The sequence below is a fragment of the Anabrus simplex genome, chromosome 1, assembly GCF_040414725.1.
Source record: "Anabrus simplex isolate iqAnaSimp1 chromosome 1, ASM4041472v1, whole genome shotgun sequence".
Lineage (NCBI taxonomy): Eukaryota > Metazoa > Arthropoda > Insecta > Orthoptera > Tettigoniidae > Anabrus > Anabrus simplex.
In genome coordinates, this window is record NC_090265.1 from 536,263,420 (window position 1) to 536,282,319 (window position 18,900).

The following is an 18,900-nucleotide window of genomic DNA, read 5'->3' on the forward strand; positions in this document are numbered from 1 at the left end:
TCTAGTTGGGGTCTTACCAGAGACTTATATGCACTCTCCTTTACATCCTTACTACAACCCCTAAACACCCTCATAACCATGTGCAGAGATCGGTACCCTTTATTTACAATCCCATTTATGTGATTACCCCAGTGAAGATCTTTCCTTATATTAACACCTAGATACTTACAATGATCCCCAAAAGGAACTTTCACCCCATCAACGCAGTAATTAAAACTGAGAGGACTTTTCCTATTTGTAAAACTCACAACCTGACTTTTAGCCCCGTTTATCAACATACCATTGCCTGCTGTCCATCTCACAATATTTTCGAGGTCACGTTGCAGTTGCTCACAATCTTGTAACTTATTTATCACTCTATAGAGAATAACATCATCCGCAAAAAGCGTTACCTCCGATTCCACTCCTTTACTCATATCATTTATATATATAAGAAAACATAAAGGTCCGATAACACTGCCCTGAGGAACTCCCCTCTCAACTATTACAGGGTCAGACAAAGCTTCACCTACTCTAACTCTCTGAGATCTATTTTCTAGAAATATAGCAACCCATTCAGTCACTCTTTTGTCTAGTCCAATTGCACTATACAAATAGGAGGACTATACAAATATAATATTTTCCCAACCACTTACACGGATTACAAATTCATTATATAAAAAAAAGAGATAAGATATCCAAGAGAAAGAATGCCACAGGAAAGGAAAGGGACAAACGAGGAAAGGATGAATACTGCAATAATAAGAGAAACCCAGAACGACAAGACAAGAAAAGGAAGATGTTCAGTTAGCAAATTCAAGTATACCAGCAGAAGAATTATCTGAGCAAAATGCAAATACTATATGCAGGTCACCACCACTTCCGTTATCACACAGATTAACACTAGGTGACGTAGTTCTACAGCCAAATAACCACAATGTAGTTCCATTAAACCAGTTTTCACAATATCCCGAAGCACTGAACGAATAGAAGTGTGTATACAGTAGAAGTCGCACAGTTGCCAATACACCACACGCACACTTCAAAAGAAAGTTGTTACGAAGCTCGTCAATGAAAAGTTTTAAATACAAAGGGGCAAGTGAAATTTCGTCCTGGAAATGCCATGCTCCCAGTTTAATTTTGCAGGGAAAGTCTGTCCCAATGCAATTTAAAATATTTAAAGTAAAGAAATCAGTTTGTCATACCTCATCATGAAGCAAATTGAACTGCCCGCAAATGAAGACATCAGGGCACATGTAATTAAGGACAAAGTTGACGTAGGATGTTGCTCCCTCCACACAGGCCTAAGTCCATCTCAATATTTCCAGAGGGTATTTATAGTGTGGAGTAGAATGAGATATATATCTGGAAGATTCCAGAGATTAGTGAAGCATGCGCGAATAAACCAGGCGGTCACGTGACGTCAGCCGGCAAAAAGGAGGTTAGTTTATCGAAGATGGTGAAGATGAATAGAGTAGAGTTCATGCAAAGTATGCAAGTTCCAGTTGGAGAAAAAATGCAGTTATATCATAGAAAAAAGGTTATGTGCGTGGCGAATTTCATAACAGTAGTTGCCGATGAAGTGAAGAGTCCGTTACAATACGTTGAAAGTCTCTTTCGATATTCCTCTGTAGTTGTTGATGTTCTTCATGCTGCCTTTTTTGTGTAATGGATGGATCAAAGCTATTTTCCAATCTTGGGGTAGGGTCTCCTTGTTCCAAATTTCTTCTATTTGCTTTTGCAAGATATCAAGTGATTCCTCTGGGGCATATTTCCATAGTTCTGCTACTACTGAGTCTTCCCCCGGCACTTTGTTATTTTTGAGACGGGCAATGTGGCGCTTGATTTCATCTCTGTCGGGTGGTCTGGAATCTGGGTACCTGAGTAAGGGTTCCTTGGTCTCAATGGCGCTTTGTGGTTTAGAGCAATTAAGTAAATTCTTGAAGTAATCTGCCAGAATGCCGCAATTTTCTTCATTTGACGTCGCCAGTGTGCCGTCCTTTCGCTCAAAGCATAGAGATGGTGGTTTATAGCCAGTGAGTTTGCGTTTGAAGGCTCTGAAGTAGTCTCTGCTTTCATTCTTCCTAAAGTTTTGTTCTATCTTTTCAATGAGAGATTTTTCGTATTTACGTTTCTCAGTTCTGAACACCCTAGCTGCTTGGGCACGTTGGGTTTTGTAGGTTTCCCAATCATATTATTATTATTATTATTATTATTATTATTATTATTATTATTATTATTATTATATTTTCGTTTATGGCCATTACAAGACCACATTAGGTAACAGCTACATGTTTCAGGAAGCCTTCTTCACAGCCCAAAACTTGAGCATCCTTTCTCTGGCAGCCTGTCTTCTTTCTTCCGTCCACCCACGGTTGAGTTTTGGTTCATCATGGAATCCCTGGAATTTGTCAATCACTGACCTAAACTTTGCTCGGTTTGAGATATCTTCTGAATTTAGTCCCACCTGTTTGAGTTCCTTTCTCACCCCCCTGAACCATTTGTCCGACACTTTAGGTCTGCTGTCTGGTATTGTCAAAATCCTTTTCGTTAGTCTCTTCTCATCCATTCTAAATAAATGCCCATAGAATTTAAGTCTCCATTTTCTCATGGACTCAGTTAGCCTTTCATTGTCACGGTGAAGTTCTTCCCTTCCTCGCAACCTATACTGTCCATCCACAATCTTTGGACCCATTATTTTGCAAAGGATATTTCTTTCGAGAGCCTCTGTGGCTCAGGCGGCAGTGTGTCGGCCTCTCACCGCTGGATACCGTGGTTCAAATCCCAGTCGCTCCATGTGAGATTTGTGCTGGACAAAGTGGAGGCGGGATAGGTTTTCCTCCGGGTACTCCGGTTTTCCCTGTCATCTTTCATTCCAGCAACACTCTTCATTCTCATTTCATAGCATCTATCAGTCATTAATAAATCACTTTGGCAGTGGCGACCCCATCGTACTAATAGCCTATATCTGCTTCATTCATTCCATCCCTGACCCGGTCAATGACTGGAAAACAGGTTGTAGGTTTTCATTTTTCTTTCTTTCAAATTTCTCAGCTTCTCTCATTCCCACTTTCCCTGTCATTTGGAGACATTCACTAGCATAGAGATATTCCATTTTAATCACTGTATTGTAATACCTTAGTTTAGCTTGCCTGGAGATGGTTTTCTTCTTGTATATAGGATATGTCCTACGAAAATCTGCAGCCATCTTCTCCCATCTGGTGTTGTTTGCTTCTCTTTCATTAGTTTTCAATTGCACTATTTCACCCAAGTACTTAAAGCTATCAACTATTTCTATTTTATCGTTTTCTGTTTTCAGGTACTGAGGGGTTATTTTGATGTTTGTTATTTATTTAGTTTTTCGAAAGAAATCTGTAGTTCTGCTTTTTCTGCTTCTAGTTTTAGTTCATTCAGCTGTTCTATATCTGTGTCAGTATTCCTAGATAACAGCGCAAGGTCATCAGCAAAGGCAAGGCAATTAATCATGACACTACTTTTTGACCCTCCAATGTATACTTGGTTAAGTAATCCTTTTCTGTCCAGTTCTTTTTCCTATTCCCAGATAATCTTCGGCAACACACAGTTGAAAAGAATTGGTGACAGTCCATCACCCTGTCTGACTCCTGTTTTAATTTTGAACTGCTTGGAGATCTCTCCCATGAACTTAACTTTCGAATGTGTCCCAGTTAATGTCTGCTTAATAATTGCCGTTGTTTTGGTGTCAATTCCAAAATTCCACCGATATATTGAATAGCACTTCCCTGTTGACTGAATCATATGCCTTCTTGAAGTCTACAAAAACCACTACCAGATCCTTTGAGAGATGATTCTCTAGTACATGTTTCAGACTCCAGATTTGATCAACACATGATCTTCCCTTCCTAAATCCTGCTTGATACCCGCCTAGTTGGTGATCCACTTGTTCCACAAGTCTCCTCTGTAGTGCTTTAGATAGTGTCTTATATGTTACAGGTGTGAAGGAAATGCCACGGTAGTTGTTAGGTTTTGCTCTATCACCTTTTTTGTGTAGAGGATAATTTTTTCAGTCTTCAGGAATTACCTCCATTTCCCAGGTCTTTTCCATTTCTTGCCTTGAAATTGTGATTGCGATTTCTCTACCACTTTTCAGCTGCGACAGAGGCTTCCCCTGCAGCTCTGTTGTTCTTTAAGTCTGTAATTATTTCACAGAGTTCTTTTTCATCAGGGGGTATCTTCTTTTGGCCATTCATTTTTAGGTTTTTCACAGTTCAAAAATTTCTCAAAATATGTAGCTAATATCTCACAATTTTCATTCTTATTCACAGCCAATTTTCCATCTTCCTTTTGAAATCCCATGGTAAATGGTTGATATCCATTTATGTGCTCTTTAAAGGTCCTATAAAAGGTTCTAGTATTGTTCTTCATAAATTCTGTGTCAATACTTCGGATTTCTTCAGATATTTGATTCCTTTGGCTTGCCGGAGGTCTTTGCCATCTGTTTGTGTACCTTTTTGTATGTCTCAAATTTATCTTCTGTTTTATCTGCGTACCATGCTTTATAGGCTGCAGCTCTCCCATCAATTGCTACATTACAGTCTGTAGTCCACCATCGGTGTCTGCGAGTTCGTCGCAATGGTGCAACATCCTAGCTATATTAGCCATATTTTCTCGAATATCCTCACAAGCCTCCATTTTCATCTCCCTCACATGTCTTTGAAAGTAATTTCTGTTTTCTAGAAAACTTTACTTTTATTGACACATTCGGAGAGAGTCTCTTCTTGTTTAGTGGCAACGGCTTGAATTTTATGCCAGTCAGGAAGTTATCAGAGTCAAGATTGGCTCCTTTCCGTACTACCACATTCATAATTTCTTTAGTGTTTCTCCTTGAAATTGCAACATGGTCCACTTGATATTCACCTAGATCTTTCTGTGGAGCGCACGTTTTCTTTTCCTTGGCAGTCTTTTGAAGTACGTGGATATTAATTTAAGATCACAAGTCTCACACAAGTCAATAAGTCTCTTCCCATTCGTATTTGTTCTGGTGTGAGGTGGGTAACCACCTACTATTTTTTCGAACTGACGTTCTTTCCCAACCTGTGCGTTGAAATCACTCATCAGAATTTTGACATGATCGCCTGGCGTCTTTACCAATTCATTCTCCAATTGATCCCAGAATATTTTCACCTTATCAGGATTTTTTTCTGTTGTGGAGAGTCTATCAGAAGGAGAAGAGAAGTCCGTTACGGAGTCAATAACTTGTTTGTTTACGCAAAATGCTGTGCCAAGTTGCTGCAGATTTCTTCCAATTTTTCGTCCAAGTTTACCCTTAAAGATTCTGTAATTTTCTGAATTGAACGTATTAATAACAGTAAAATGTGTCTCTTGCACTGCTAGTATTAGGATATTCTGATTTTCCATTTCATCCAAGGTTCATTTTAATGTTCCCGTCCGAAGTAGAGTCTGTATGTCGATAGTTCCAAAATAGTGATGTTTCTTTGTCCATAGATTTCGTTTTAGGTTAGTCCATCTAGGGACACCATGACGTTGGTGGGGGGGCTTGTGTGCTTGTTGATCCCGAGGGCTGTGCCAGCTCAGGGTTACTCATGCTGGATTGGCCTCGGTGTAGAGCCAGACTAAAAAGGTATCCCCCGAGTTGCTTGAGAGGTGTCTGTGCTCTTTGTTCTTCATCACTATTTCTACCCTTCTATTCTCACCTTCTTAAATTTCATTCCTCTTCCTGTCTGGCCACCCTCTCTGCCTCAGGTAGAATAGGTTAGTACGGAGGTTTTATCCTCCCCCAATCACAAGTTTTGGGTCGTGGCGAGGTGATGCATGGCTACTGGGCGAGTAGTTCCTAGCGAACCCCTCCAGATACCGGGCGCCCTCTGGAGTATATAGCCTTGCCTTCAGTACATCTCCTTGGCTCTGCCGAAGGTTGACTTCATATTTCCGGAGTACTCGTGGGAGCAAAAAACGGAACCTCTCTTTTCTCTTTCAACTCTTTCAAAGAGTGGACCCTTCAAAAAACGGCGTCAAAAATAGGTACGAAATGCAAGCGGTATACTCCAGTTCCAGTGGATTATGTAAGTGACAAACATCTTCCTCGATTCCTGGTTACTTCCACGGTTGATGGTTAGAGTTTTCTTGATAAATGTCCTTTCATGATCAGCAATTCCATCGAAGAAATTGTTGCTGGCGAAGTCGATGAGATACGCAAGCTCTGCGATGGATCCGTACTTATCAAGACATCTACGGCTGAACAGTCCAGATGGTTACTTAAAGTCAAGTTATTCAGAAAGGTAGAGGTGAAAATTGAGAAGCACCAAACCCTTAACTCCTGCAAGGGAGTTATATTCCACAGGGATTTGGTTAAGTCTTCCGATGATATGATGATCCGGTACCTAGCACGTTGGGGTGTAACCGACGTGAAGAGGTTGAAGAGGTGTGTAGGTGATACGCTACTCGAGACGGGTACTTTAATCCTTACCTTCGATGCTGAGACCATACCTGAACGGATAAAAGCGGCAATGTATCGTCTGGCTGTTCGTCCATATATTTCGGCACCAATGAGGTGCTATAACTGTCAAAAGTTTGGCCACACCTCATTGCAATGTACAGGTTCGACGACCTGCAAAATGTGTGGGAAGTGCGAGCAGCTGGGGTTGACTGCACACTACCACCTGTGTGCGTCAACTGCCTGGGTCCACATGCTCCAATCTCCAAGGAGTGCCCCACATTCAAGCGGGAGAAGAAGATCCAGGAGATAAAAATGCTGGATAAGCTGTCTTATCCAGATGCCCGGAGGAAGTTCATGTCCATGGCTGCTCCGGAGTTCTCCATATCCTTTGCTGAAAAGGTCACAAATGTGCGGATCACTCCACACAGTTTTGTACAGAACACCAGTACTGAAAATGCATCAAAAAGTCAAAGCCAGAAACAAAATGCAATAACTAAAGAAACTGGAGATTCAGTACTGAAGCATCGAAAAGAGCGTTACTGTCAATTTTGCCTGGGAAGGGCCCTTCCCAGGAACGTTCAGCTGGGAAGTCCTCCCCCAACAGGGCGGGAGGAAAGACTTCCCCAAATAGGGCTGGAAAGTCCAGCCCTCCTTCCAATGCCCAGACTAAAAAGGAGGAGAAGGTGAAGCCACAGAGCTCCCTTAAGAAATTGGAGAAGAATCCTTCTCCAACTCAATCGGGGTTCACAGAATCCCCAAAGAAATCCGGCAAGCCATCTCCCGGCTCTCCTCAAAAAAAGACAGAAACAGTGGGCAAGAGCGAGAGGCCCTGACGCCCTCTTGTTCGATCACTTTCTGGAGAACCTAGTTCTTCCAGGAAGAAGGTCCACTGTTCCCGATCAATGAGATCACCGTCCATGGAGTGTCCTTCTTCTGAGGAGACAATGAAGACTGAACCACTCATTGTCGTGGAAGGTGATTGTGACAAAAATGATACTGACAAAGACGGCGGAACCTGGCAGGTGATGGACCGAACGAAGGGCAAGAAATTGCTCTGAATTTGAAGCTTTACCTATCCACATAATGGCACTATTGCAGTAGAACTGCAGTAGTTACCACTATCACCTAGCATCATCATCATCAGTGTTCTGCCATACGGCAGGTCTTCACATGGCAGTTCTCCACGCAATCCTGTCTCTTGCCACCCTCTTTGTTTCCTCATACTTGTATTCTATCCTGATACTGTCCAGCGTCTGATATCTTCTCCGTCCTCTTTGTCTTTTTCCATTTACCGTTCCTTCTATAGCATCTATAAGCAAGCAATCTCTCCTCATCCAATGACCAATCCAAGTGTGCTTTCTCCTCTTGATTACTTTTAATATATTTCTCTCTTCCCCAACTCTTCTATCCATAGTCTGTCTACAGGAATCTCATTTGAGACCTGGACACAACACGACTATGAGAGGATATCGTCTTTATTTCAAAGACAGAGTAGCTGTGGATGGCACAGCAACTGGGGGCATTTGTACCCTAGTTCGCTCCGACGTCTTCAGCGAAGAAGTACCACTCCGTACTCAGCTAGATGCAGTTGCAGTTCGCACTCCATTACCAGTAATGACAATGGTTCCCAAAGTGTACATTCCACCGGATTATAACCTTGAAATGCATGCACTACAAAATTTGATCACTCAGTTGCCTCCTCCTTTCCTTATGCTGGGTGACGTGAACGCCCATAACATACTATGGGGTTCTCCGTCTTCCTATGCTAGGGAGAGGATGCTCGAGTGAATGGTCAAACTGTTTGATCTTTGCGTGCTTAATACAGGGGAACTGACACATTTCAGCAGCGCACATGGCACATTCTCACACCTGGATGTCACTTTGTGCAGCCGTGCGCTAGTTCCCCTGCTACGGTGGCAAGTACACGACGACCTCTGTGACAGTGACCACTTCCAGATAATTCTATCTCTCTTTAAACAAAGACAGTCCAAAGTACCTAAGTGCTGGTTACTTTGGCAGGCAAATTGGCCAGAATTTATGAAATGCGCAGTGATGGCTGATGATATGCTGGAGTCTGTTGATGATCATGTTTTTTCCATTACTACTGGAATTTTGGCTGCTGCAGAGGAAACAATTCCTTCCTCGTCCAGTAATCATCGCCGGAAACAGGTCCCATGGTGGACGGATGAAATTGCAGCAGCCATACATGATTGCTGATGGGCTTTTAAACATTATCATCAGAATCCTACGATGGCCAATCATATCACATTTAAGCGTCTGTGCACGAAGGCCGATTTTTTTATTTGAGAAAGTAAGAAAGCTACGTGGGAAAAGTATGTGTCATCCATCATGGCACATACTCCATCATCACAAGTGTGAACAAAACTTAGCCATATTGTCGGAGTACAGAATGTGCCTTCAGTACCCGGAATCTCCATTAATGGAGATATAGTTATGATTCCTTCACTCATTGCCGACCACATCGTGTCACATTTCGCAGATACGTCCAGCTCTAGAAGATACGACTCTGCATTTCTTCCAATTAAGCGCGAAGCAGAGGCACACCATCTCTCTTTTGCCTCTAGTGCTTCACATCCCTACAACGTGTCCTTCACGGAGTGGGAGTTGCGGATACCAATTGTGATACCAATTCCCAAGCCAGGTAAAGATCCAAAACATCTGGCCAATATGCCTTACAAATGGCCTCTTAAGCTGTTTGAAAGGATGGTTAACCGGCGTCTTGTGTGGGCCATGGAAAAGGAGGGTCTCTTGTCTAACTACCAGTGTGGTTTTCGCTCCTCTCGGTCTGCCACTGATCATCTGGTCAGACTGGAGAGCGCCATTCAGAAGGCCTTTCTCCGGAAGGAACACCTAGTCACCATGTTTTATTACCTGGAGAAAGCTTGCGACACTACCTGGCGATATGGGATTTTCTCCACACTACAACAGTGGAGATTTCAGGAAAATTTGCCAACGTTGAGAACTTCATGTCCCTCCATCTCTTTCGAGTCTGAATAGGGAATGCATTTTCTCAATATTACGTTCAGGAAAATGGAATACCTCAGGGATCAGTACTGAGTGTCATGCTGTTCGCAATCGCCATCAACGGCATAGTTGCCGCTGCTGGGCACGCAGTCGTTCCATCGCTGTATGTAGATGACTTAGCTGTACATTACAGCTCCAGAAGGGAGGTGTTTGCTGAGAGGCAGCTACAGCAAGCTATTAACTGAGTCGGCAGATGGGCCCTGCAACATGGTTTTCGATTTTCAGCAGCGGAAACCTCAGTTGTACACTTCTTTCGACATCGGCCTGTGCATCCCGAACCAGAGCTCTGCTTGCGATACATTGTCTTACCAGTGGTTGACACCTGAAAATTCCTGGGTCTCCATTTTGATAAGAGACTTACGTGGCGGCCCCACATCCGTCAGTTGAAATTTGCCTGCATGAAGAGACTTAACATGCTTAAGTTTCTCAGTGGCACTTGGTGGGGGCTGACCGTGTGGTACTGCTGCGATTTTACATGGCAACCGTTCTCCCCGAATTGACTATGGAAGTGCGGCTTATGGCTCAGCATCAAAATCTATGCTGAGCCTTTTAGATAGTATTCACCATAGTAGAGTTAGGCTGGCAACGGGTGCTTTCCGTACTAGCCCCATTCCCAGCTTACTCGCTGAAGCGGGAGTTCCACCTTTACGGATAAGGAGGCAGCAGTTACTCCTCACGTACGCTGCCAAAATTCGTGAAATGCCGCTACATCCAAGCTATCAATGCATCTATCGTACCCAGTACCACCAGAGGTGCCAAGACCGGCCGAATGCCACACGACCGGTTGGGTTTCGAATTGATAGCTTGTGTCATGACTTGAATATCGATATCGGTGGTTGTCTTGAACAAACTGTTACCGAGTTACCTCTGTGGTTGGTTCTGCGAACGGATATACGTCTAGATCTGCTCAGTGGACCCGAGGTGAACACAGATTCCTCCATTTATCGGAGGTATTTCCAGGACTTTATTCACCAATATTCGGCTGCAAGACATATCTTCACGGATGGTTCTAAAATCAGAGATAATGTTGGTTGCTCTTTCATCATTGATGATATGAGCATGAACATCTCACTTCTTAGAGTATGTAGCATGTATACTGCAGAGCTTTACGCCATCTTAGAGGCTCTGCAGTTTGCACTGCGTGACAAAAGGAGCCACTTTCTTATGTGTACCAATTCCTTAAGCTCTCTGCAGTCTATTGAAACCTGTTTCTTGCAACACCCACTGGTACAGCAGATACATGACCTTTTAGCCAGGTTAAGTGATACTGGCACCAGACTCACTTTTGCGTGGCTTCCAAGCCACGTTGGGATTGTGGGAAATGAACTTGCAGATGAAGCTGCAAAGGAAGCGGTACTTTTACCTTCAAGACCTGTCAATGTACCTGCTAAGGATATTTGTTCTCAGCTACGTCGAACCATCTTGGCGTCCTGGGAATCGGAGTGGCTAGCTATCCAAACTTCCAACAAGCTGAGATCAATTTGAAACAACTACTGTGGGGCGGTCCTCTTTCCGACCTTCATGGAGAGAGGCCATAGTTTTAAATTTATTCAGAGAGGATGATTACCTCGTACTTCCTCTTAAAAGAAAAAATCACAACCACCACCACCCTAGGTTAGTTGTGCTTGTCGTTAGTACATCATCAGTCTGGCTACCAGATGGCTCCAACTCCATCTTGCATGTTGGTACAAGCTCCCCAGAATCCTAAGGCTTGTTTGCGCCACCTGATGGGACGGTGGATTTCCATTGCTGGGTACCACCTGGGGAAGTTTTCTTTGAAAATGTTTCCATCATGCATAGTGTTGCCTCATGGTAATGCTTGGTGGGACAGATTACTCTGTCCATGGTTAGAACTACGGTTGTTAGCCGTAGAGCCAGTTCTTCCGCCCTCTCAACCGTTGGGAAATATCCTCTTCCACCATTGAGACTGTTGACTGCAGTCCTTTCTGCCTCAGTTGATCCACGGGTGTGCATTTGGCTAAGCCTTATTCAGACCTGTCCTGCATATCTACAGTAACTTCCTCTATCAGCCGTATGGGACGCACCATGTCGGGGTTGAGGCCCCCCGCCCGCCCCAGTGTCTTCCATGAAGTTATGCCATACACTCACTCAATTCAGTGCCTGACCCCCACGGAAGCTAACTGGGCATCATGTTGTTGTTGTTGTTGTTGCTGTTGTTGAATGGAATCTTTGTTTGGCACAGTAAAATAGAGAAGTGACAACTGTTTGAACACCCTAAGCAGGCCTGTCTATTTCTTTCTGGCATTCTTTCCTTTCTGGCATCAGCCAGGCCTGCTATAGGGTGTTCAAACAATTGTTTGTCACTATTTCCAATTTACTGTATTACTTTCTGAAACATCGTGCCTTTTTCAATAATAATAATAATAATAATAATAATAATAATAATAATAATAATAATAATAATAATAATAATAATAATAAAAACTGCAGAACAAAGCTTCCCTCCTTTACACATGCAACCACAAAGATTATCTTATATGCATTTTATAAACTGGTACAACTTGTAATAAAAAATGTATACTGAATTATACAAGGGAAAAGTGCATGCTTGGCAGAGTATCATTGTTATATGGGGTATTACTTGTTGTTAATTATTCAGCTATGATTCATCATGGAAATGAAACTTAGCTTAAGGGATAATGCTCTATTTTAATAAGTTTCATGGCCAGATGTTTATTAGTGCAGTCCGGACTTTCTCCTTCTTTCTGGGCAGAGGCTGTTGCAACAGCGAATTACATTAGGAACAGATGCCCTACAAGTAAACTGGGTGGATGAACTCCTTGTGAAGCCTGGACTGGAAAGGTTCCAAATGTTTGTAAATTCGAAAAATTTGGATGTGAGACCTACTGCCTAAATCGACCGCCAAACTTAGGAATATTCGACCCTCGGGGAAAAAAAAGGCATATTCATCGGATATGTGGAACAGTCCAAAGGTTTCAGAATTTGGATACCACAGGAACGAAAAGTGGAAATCTCACATGATGTCAAGTTTTTGAAAGGAGATAGAAAAGAGCAAAAATACGCCCATGACATTTTTCCAAGTCAGCACCCAAATATAGAGCACTTTCATGAAGATCATCCCAGGATAGAGCCAGGGCAGGTTGATCCTTTCATCGATGTAAACATAACTCCTAGACACACAGGACGTACAGAAAGTATCAATGATCCGGATAGCTCAGAAGAAGAATTTCTTGGTTTTGAAAATGAACCAGAACCAAAAATACGACAATCTCGACATGCTCCAGGAAGACCAAAAATGATCCGTTCGGGAACACGGGGTAGACCTCGAAAGTTTTACCAGGAACACGGTGGAGGAGAAATTGATTCGGAGGTTCCAATTCAGATGGCATTTTCAGGTCCGGAGAAAAATGAGTAGATGCTGACGATGGCAGATGAATTTGTCTCTATTCTAAGAAACAAGACCTGGGATCTTGTAGACCACCCAGAAAATAGGTCGACAATTGGAAGTCATGTATTCCTTAGGAATAAGTATGGAGCAAATGGCGAGATCATAAGAAGGAAGGATAGAGTCGTGGCCAGGGGTTTTTTCCCAGAGGCCAGGTATAGATTATACTGAAACATTCGCACCAGTAGCATGACTCAGCTCAATACGAATGGCTATTACACTTGCTGCTCATCATGGAATATATGTCCGACAATTCAATGTAGCAACTGCATGCTTAAATGGAATTGTTGAAGAGGAAATCTTTATGGAGGTACCAAACTACACCAGGGAAATACTCAAATTCATCATACAGGAAAGCAATGCAACATCCGAGATCGTAGATGAAGCAAAGAGGATGCTGAAGATGCTGAACAAGGATTGTGTGTGCCGTATTAAAAAGGCTCTGTATGGCTTGAAGCAGGCTGGCCGCTGTGTGGCACCAACGCTTGAATGAGCAACTACTAAAGCTTGGTGTCAAACCAAAGTCCAGCGATTTGAGCATCTATGTGAAGGGTTCAGATGCTGATGCTCTCCTAATCATAGTTTATGTAGATGACATTTTAGTTTTGTCATGGAACTCAAGAGAAATTGACGAGGTCCACAAATTTCTACAAAAGTTGTTTGAGATCAAAGACCTAGGAGACATTAAGTACTGTTTCAGGATTGAGTTTTCTCGAGATGAATCCGGTATCACCTTGAAACAGAAAGGTTGTGTTATGGACATCTTAGATCGCTTTCAAATAACTGATTGCAAGCCTGTGGCCACATCAATTGAAGCTGGAATTAAGCTGTCAAGATCAAGTACTTGGTCCAAGGATGATGGTGAGAAGTCTCCCTACAGAGAGTTCATAGGTGCTTTTATGTACCTATCAACTGCAACACGTCCAGACATATCTCATGCAGTGAGTGTCTTAAGCCAATACAGTGATTCTTTTGGCAAAGAACACTGGCAACTGACAAAGAGGGTACTGAGGTACCTCACTGATGTGGGAATCACCTTTGGAAGCGATACCAGTAATTTAACTGGCTATGTAGATGCTGATTGGGCTGCATGCATCAATGATCACAGAACATACACTGGCTTTACCTTTACAATGTGTGGCAGAGTCTTATCTTGGGAATCCCGAAACAACGGACAGTGGCATTGTCCACAACAGAGACTGAATATATGGCCTTGAGTGAGGCTTCAAAAGAGGCAGTGCACTTACTACGACTAGCAACGGAGATAGGCATTAACAGTGTGTTGACTGTACAGCTATATAACGACAACATTGGAGCTCAGAAGCTTGCTGGAAATCCTGTTTTCCACTCTCGGACTAAGCACATTGATGTGCGACATAATTTTGTATGAGAGGTTCTTTCCTCTGGGGTCATTCATCTCGAATACTTGTCAACTGAGAAGATGCCGGCAAACATATTAACCAAGGGATTGCCGAAGGATAAGCACTGGAAGTGCTTAGAATGTCTGGGTGTCCGAAGACTGAAACGTTGAAGTTGTTTCAGCCTTCAAGAGGGGGTGTTGAGAATATTTATATATATTCATATGACTCTGGCTGAGCCACCATCAAGTAGCGCCACCTACCCACTATGGTTTCTTTTTCCATTCTGACACGTCACAGTTGTAATCTCCATGCCTATTGTTTTCACTGCACCCATCTGTGATTTATGTATGTAATAAATAGTGTTGTTCTAATATAAACCATTCTGACCTTATTACTTTCCAAAACATCGTGCCCTTTTCAATAATAATAATAATAATAATAATAATAATAATAATAATAATAATAATAATAATAATAATAATAATAATAATAATAATAATAATAATAATAATAATAATGTCCGCCTCTGTGGTGTAGTGGTTAGCGTGATTAGCTGCCACCCCCGGAGGCCCGGGTTCGATTCCCGGCTCTGCCACGAAATTTGAAAAGTGGTACGAGGGCTGGAACGGGGTCCACTCAGCCTCGGGAGGTCAACTGAGTAGAGGTGGGTTCGATTCTCACCTCAGCCATCCTGGAAGTGGTTTTCCGTGGTTTCCCACTTCTCCTCCAGGCGAATGCCGGGATGGTACCTAACTTAAGGCCACGGCCGCTTCCTTCCCTCTTCCTTGCCTATCCCTTCCAATCTTCCCATCCCTCCACAAGGCCCCTGTTCAGCATAGCAGGTGAGGCCGCCTGGGCGAGGTACTGGTCATACTCCCCAGTTGTATCCCCCGACCAAGAGTCTGAAGCTCCAGGACACTGCCCTTGAGGCGGTAGAGGTGGGATCCCTCGCTAAGTCCGAGGGAAAAACCGAACCTGGAGGGTAAACAGATGAATAATAATAATAATAATAATGATGATGATGATGATGATGATGATGATGATGATGATGATGATGATGATGATGATGATGATGATGATGATGATAATAATAATAATAATAATAATACAGAACAAAGCTTCCCTACTTTATACATGCAACCACAAAGATTATCTTATATGCATTTTATGAACTGTGTAATAAAAAATGTATACTGAATAATACAAGGGAAAAGTGCTTGCTTGGCAGAGTATCATTGTTATATGGGTATTATTTGCTGTTAATTATTCAGCTATGATTCATCATGAAAATGAAACTTAGCTTAAGGGATAATGCTCTATTTTCATAAGTTAATAATATTTTCTTCTTTCTTTTTCTCTTAAGGTTGCACAACTGCTTAAGGAACTTGAAAACAATCAAAACAGTCATCAGCTTGGATCAGATGAACGTGAAGCCATGTTGGCAAAATTAGAAATGTGGGAAAAGAAGTATTCGGAAGCACATGAAGACCTATGTCGTGCTAGGTAAGTGTTCTGTTACAGTGTTGTAAACTGTGCTTCTTGAGAATTTGAGAATCCAAGTCATCAATTCTCAAATGAAAGTTTTGTAGGCCAAAACTTATCATTTTTTTTTACATGGTTCCTTTTACCATTCAGGTGTATGCTAGGTGGTCCATTGAAGATACATGATAAGTAGACATCAGACTTTATGCAAATGCATAACTACTATGCTTTCACTTATAATATGGAAATCAAAACCAAAGTACTTTACATGTTTTTTCTCTATTCCTTTGTCACATTATTATTGGAGCACATTTTATATCCATACACTATTTATAATACTGTTTAATAACAGAAAAATAAAGGGATTGAGTTTAGTGGTGGGATAATCAAATTCTTTTAATAATCAAATAATCTCCATCCAATGTTTTTACTTTTTGCTACTTGTTTAAGGTCGCATTAACACATCGAAGGTTTTCAGCGATGGAGGGGTGGGAAAGCACTAGGATTGAGAAGGTAGTGACTGTGGCCTTATGGTACAGCCTGGTGTTAAAATGGGAAACCATGGAAAACCATCTTCAAAGCTGCCGACAGTAGGGTTCAAACCTACTACCTCCCGAATGCAAGCTCACAGCTGCGCGACCCTAACCACACAGCTAACTTGCTTGGTAATTGAATAATTGAATGAGTTTCAAATACCTTTCAGTTTATTATTATTTTGTGTCAAAGCATTGATCCAATATGCAGAGTACAAATGTACATAAGCCATAAATTACACATTACCTTACACAAAATGCATGACACACAAAAGTACATACTGTATACAGTTGGTTCGTTCACACTCAGTCCATCCAATAATCAGTGACAGATAAGCCCTCTTTGGCTGCTTGAATGAAGTCTTGAAATGTACATTGAGCAGGACATAGTTGGCAATTATACATTAATGGAGTACCTAGTTTGTTTTTCCCCCAACAATTGCAAAGTTCTGTCTGTTTTTCTAAATACCTCCACTTCTTGAGGGACCATTATCCCAAGATCCTTCAGTACTACTCTTCAAATGATTAGGTGACCTCAGTGTAGCTCAGCTGAGCTAATGCCCAGGATGTGGAAATTCATGACATACCGTCCTCTCCGAAAGGTGTTGTATTCTACTTCATCGCAGGTTTTGGTGTGCTGTTGCTGGTGATTTGTTTAAAGTGGTAAGAAGTTCGTAAATATCAAGTCTATTTTTGATCTATTCGGTCTAAAGCCATATTGTTCTTCCTCTAATTATGTTTCCATTATATCCCTCAGTCTTTTGTCTATGACTTTCTCCATTATTTTTAGCCCGTGTGATCATAGGGTTATACCTCTATAACTTTCACATTTCTTCTTATTTCCTTTTTTGAACAGTGGTATAATGCTTCCTTGTTGCCTTGTATCCTTTCATCCTTCCATATGGCATTGAGGGCTTTGTATAGCCACTGTAGTTCAATGCTTCCTGCTGCCTTAATCATATCAGTATTGAATTTGTCTTTTCCACTTGCTTTACCTTTGGTCATTGCTTTCACTGCCCTTTCAGGTTCCAACCATGTTATTGGGTTCTCTTCTTTTTCTCCATCTATTATTTCAATTTTCTTATCTCCTTCCTCTGAGCAGTCATTCTCATTACAAAGTTTTTTTTATTTGCCATCACCTTCTGAAAACCCTTTTTGTCATCTTCTTTCTCTAATGCCGTGATTTTTTCTTGATTTATTATTTTCGATTTTATTACTCCGTATAATAGTTTCTGATTTCCTCGACTATCTTGCTCAATTTTGTTGGTAAACTCTCCCCAACATTTCTCCTTTTCTTCCTTGATACTCCTCTTTACTTGTAGTTTCAATCTTTTGTATTCCACATGTAACCTTACTATCTTATTCTCATCCCTCTGATACGTTTTTTGCTTTTCTTTATCCATTTCTTTCTTTACCTTGTTCCTTTCTTTTATTTCTTTTTTTTTTTTATTTTGTCTGTCCACCACTGTGTCTCCTTTCCCTTAACCTTTACTTTTGTTTTTTCACATACCTCAATTGCTGCTTCCACAAATGTCTGTCTTAAATTGTCCCACTGTTCTTCTCCACTTCATATTTCCATGTTAGGCAACTTCCTTTTTATACAATCTTGGAATGCCATTCTTTTATCCTCCTCTCCCAATTTCCAAATCCTGATCTTTGGTTTCGTCTTCAATACAATTTTAGGGATTTTTACTTGTTTTAATTCCACAATTAGTAATCTATGATCACCCTCCATACTTTCACTGGGGATTATCTTCGTATTCATGACGTATCTTCCCCATTCTCAGTCTGTTATTATAAAATAGATGAGTGTTTCATACTGTCCACCTCAACTATATCGGCTGATCTTATGGCTATTCCTCTTCATAAACCATGTGTTCTTTATTATACAAAAGTTCAACAGTTTCTCTCCATCTTCATTTCTATCACCATACCCATGTGGGCCCAGATCATTCTCATACCCCATTTTATCTGTTCCCACATAAGCATTCAGATCTCCCATTATCATGATCCCATCTCCAACAATATGTTTTTCTAGTTCATTGAGGAACTCTTCTTTTTCTTCCATGCTACATCCTGTGTGTGGAACATACACCTGTATTATCTTCAGTAGTTCCTTGTTTACATGTATGTGCATTATTATAATTCTTTAATTTACATACTCAAATTCAGCTGTTGGTTCAACATTCTGATTCACTACAAATCCCACTCCATTTCTTTTCTCTTTACTGTTACTCATCCAGTACAAGGTGTACCCCTTTCTTAGTTCCTTCATTCCTTTCCCATTTTACTTCACTTAACCCCAGGATGTTGAGTTTTCGTCTCTCCATTAGGCCAATCCGTTCATTTCCCTTCCCACTCATTGTTAAAATATTTATTGTTCCAAATCAAGTTTTGTTTTCTGATCTAACACTTGCACAAACATCAGAATTACCATCATACTGTGCAACTGTAGCCAGAGACTTGAATACCATTTCTGTTTTTAAACTTCCATCCAAGGCTTGTATTATAGTTGAAAACAAGTACAAATTTTCTCATCTGCTGACCTGCTAAGCCTAACGCATCTGAGGATTCTCTTTCGGGGTTTACTCCCTTAGCCTTTGAAGATCCCTCTTCTCCACAAGGCAGTGGTTTCCT

At 41.5% G+C, this 18,900-nt stretch overlaps 1 protein-coding gene across 1 annotated transcript in view; it reads left to right on the top strand.

Moving 5' to 3' along the window:
• Window positions 1-18,900, top strand: part of LOC136876423 (outer dense fiber protein 2) — a 456,680-nt gene that overhangs the window by 365,450 nt on the left and 72,330 nt on the right. Inside the window, exon 11 of the mRNA XM_068228338.1 lies at window positions 15,612-15,751. Coding sequence (XP_068084439.1) covers window positions 15,612-15,751 — 140 coding nt within the window. The remainder of the gene's footprint in view (window positions 1-15,611; window positions 15,752-18,900) is intronic.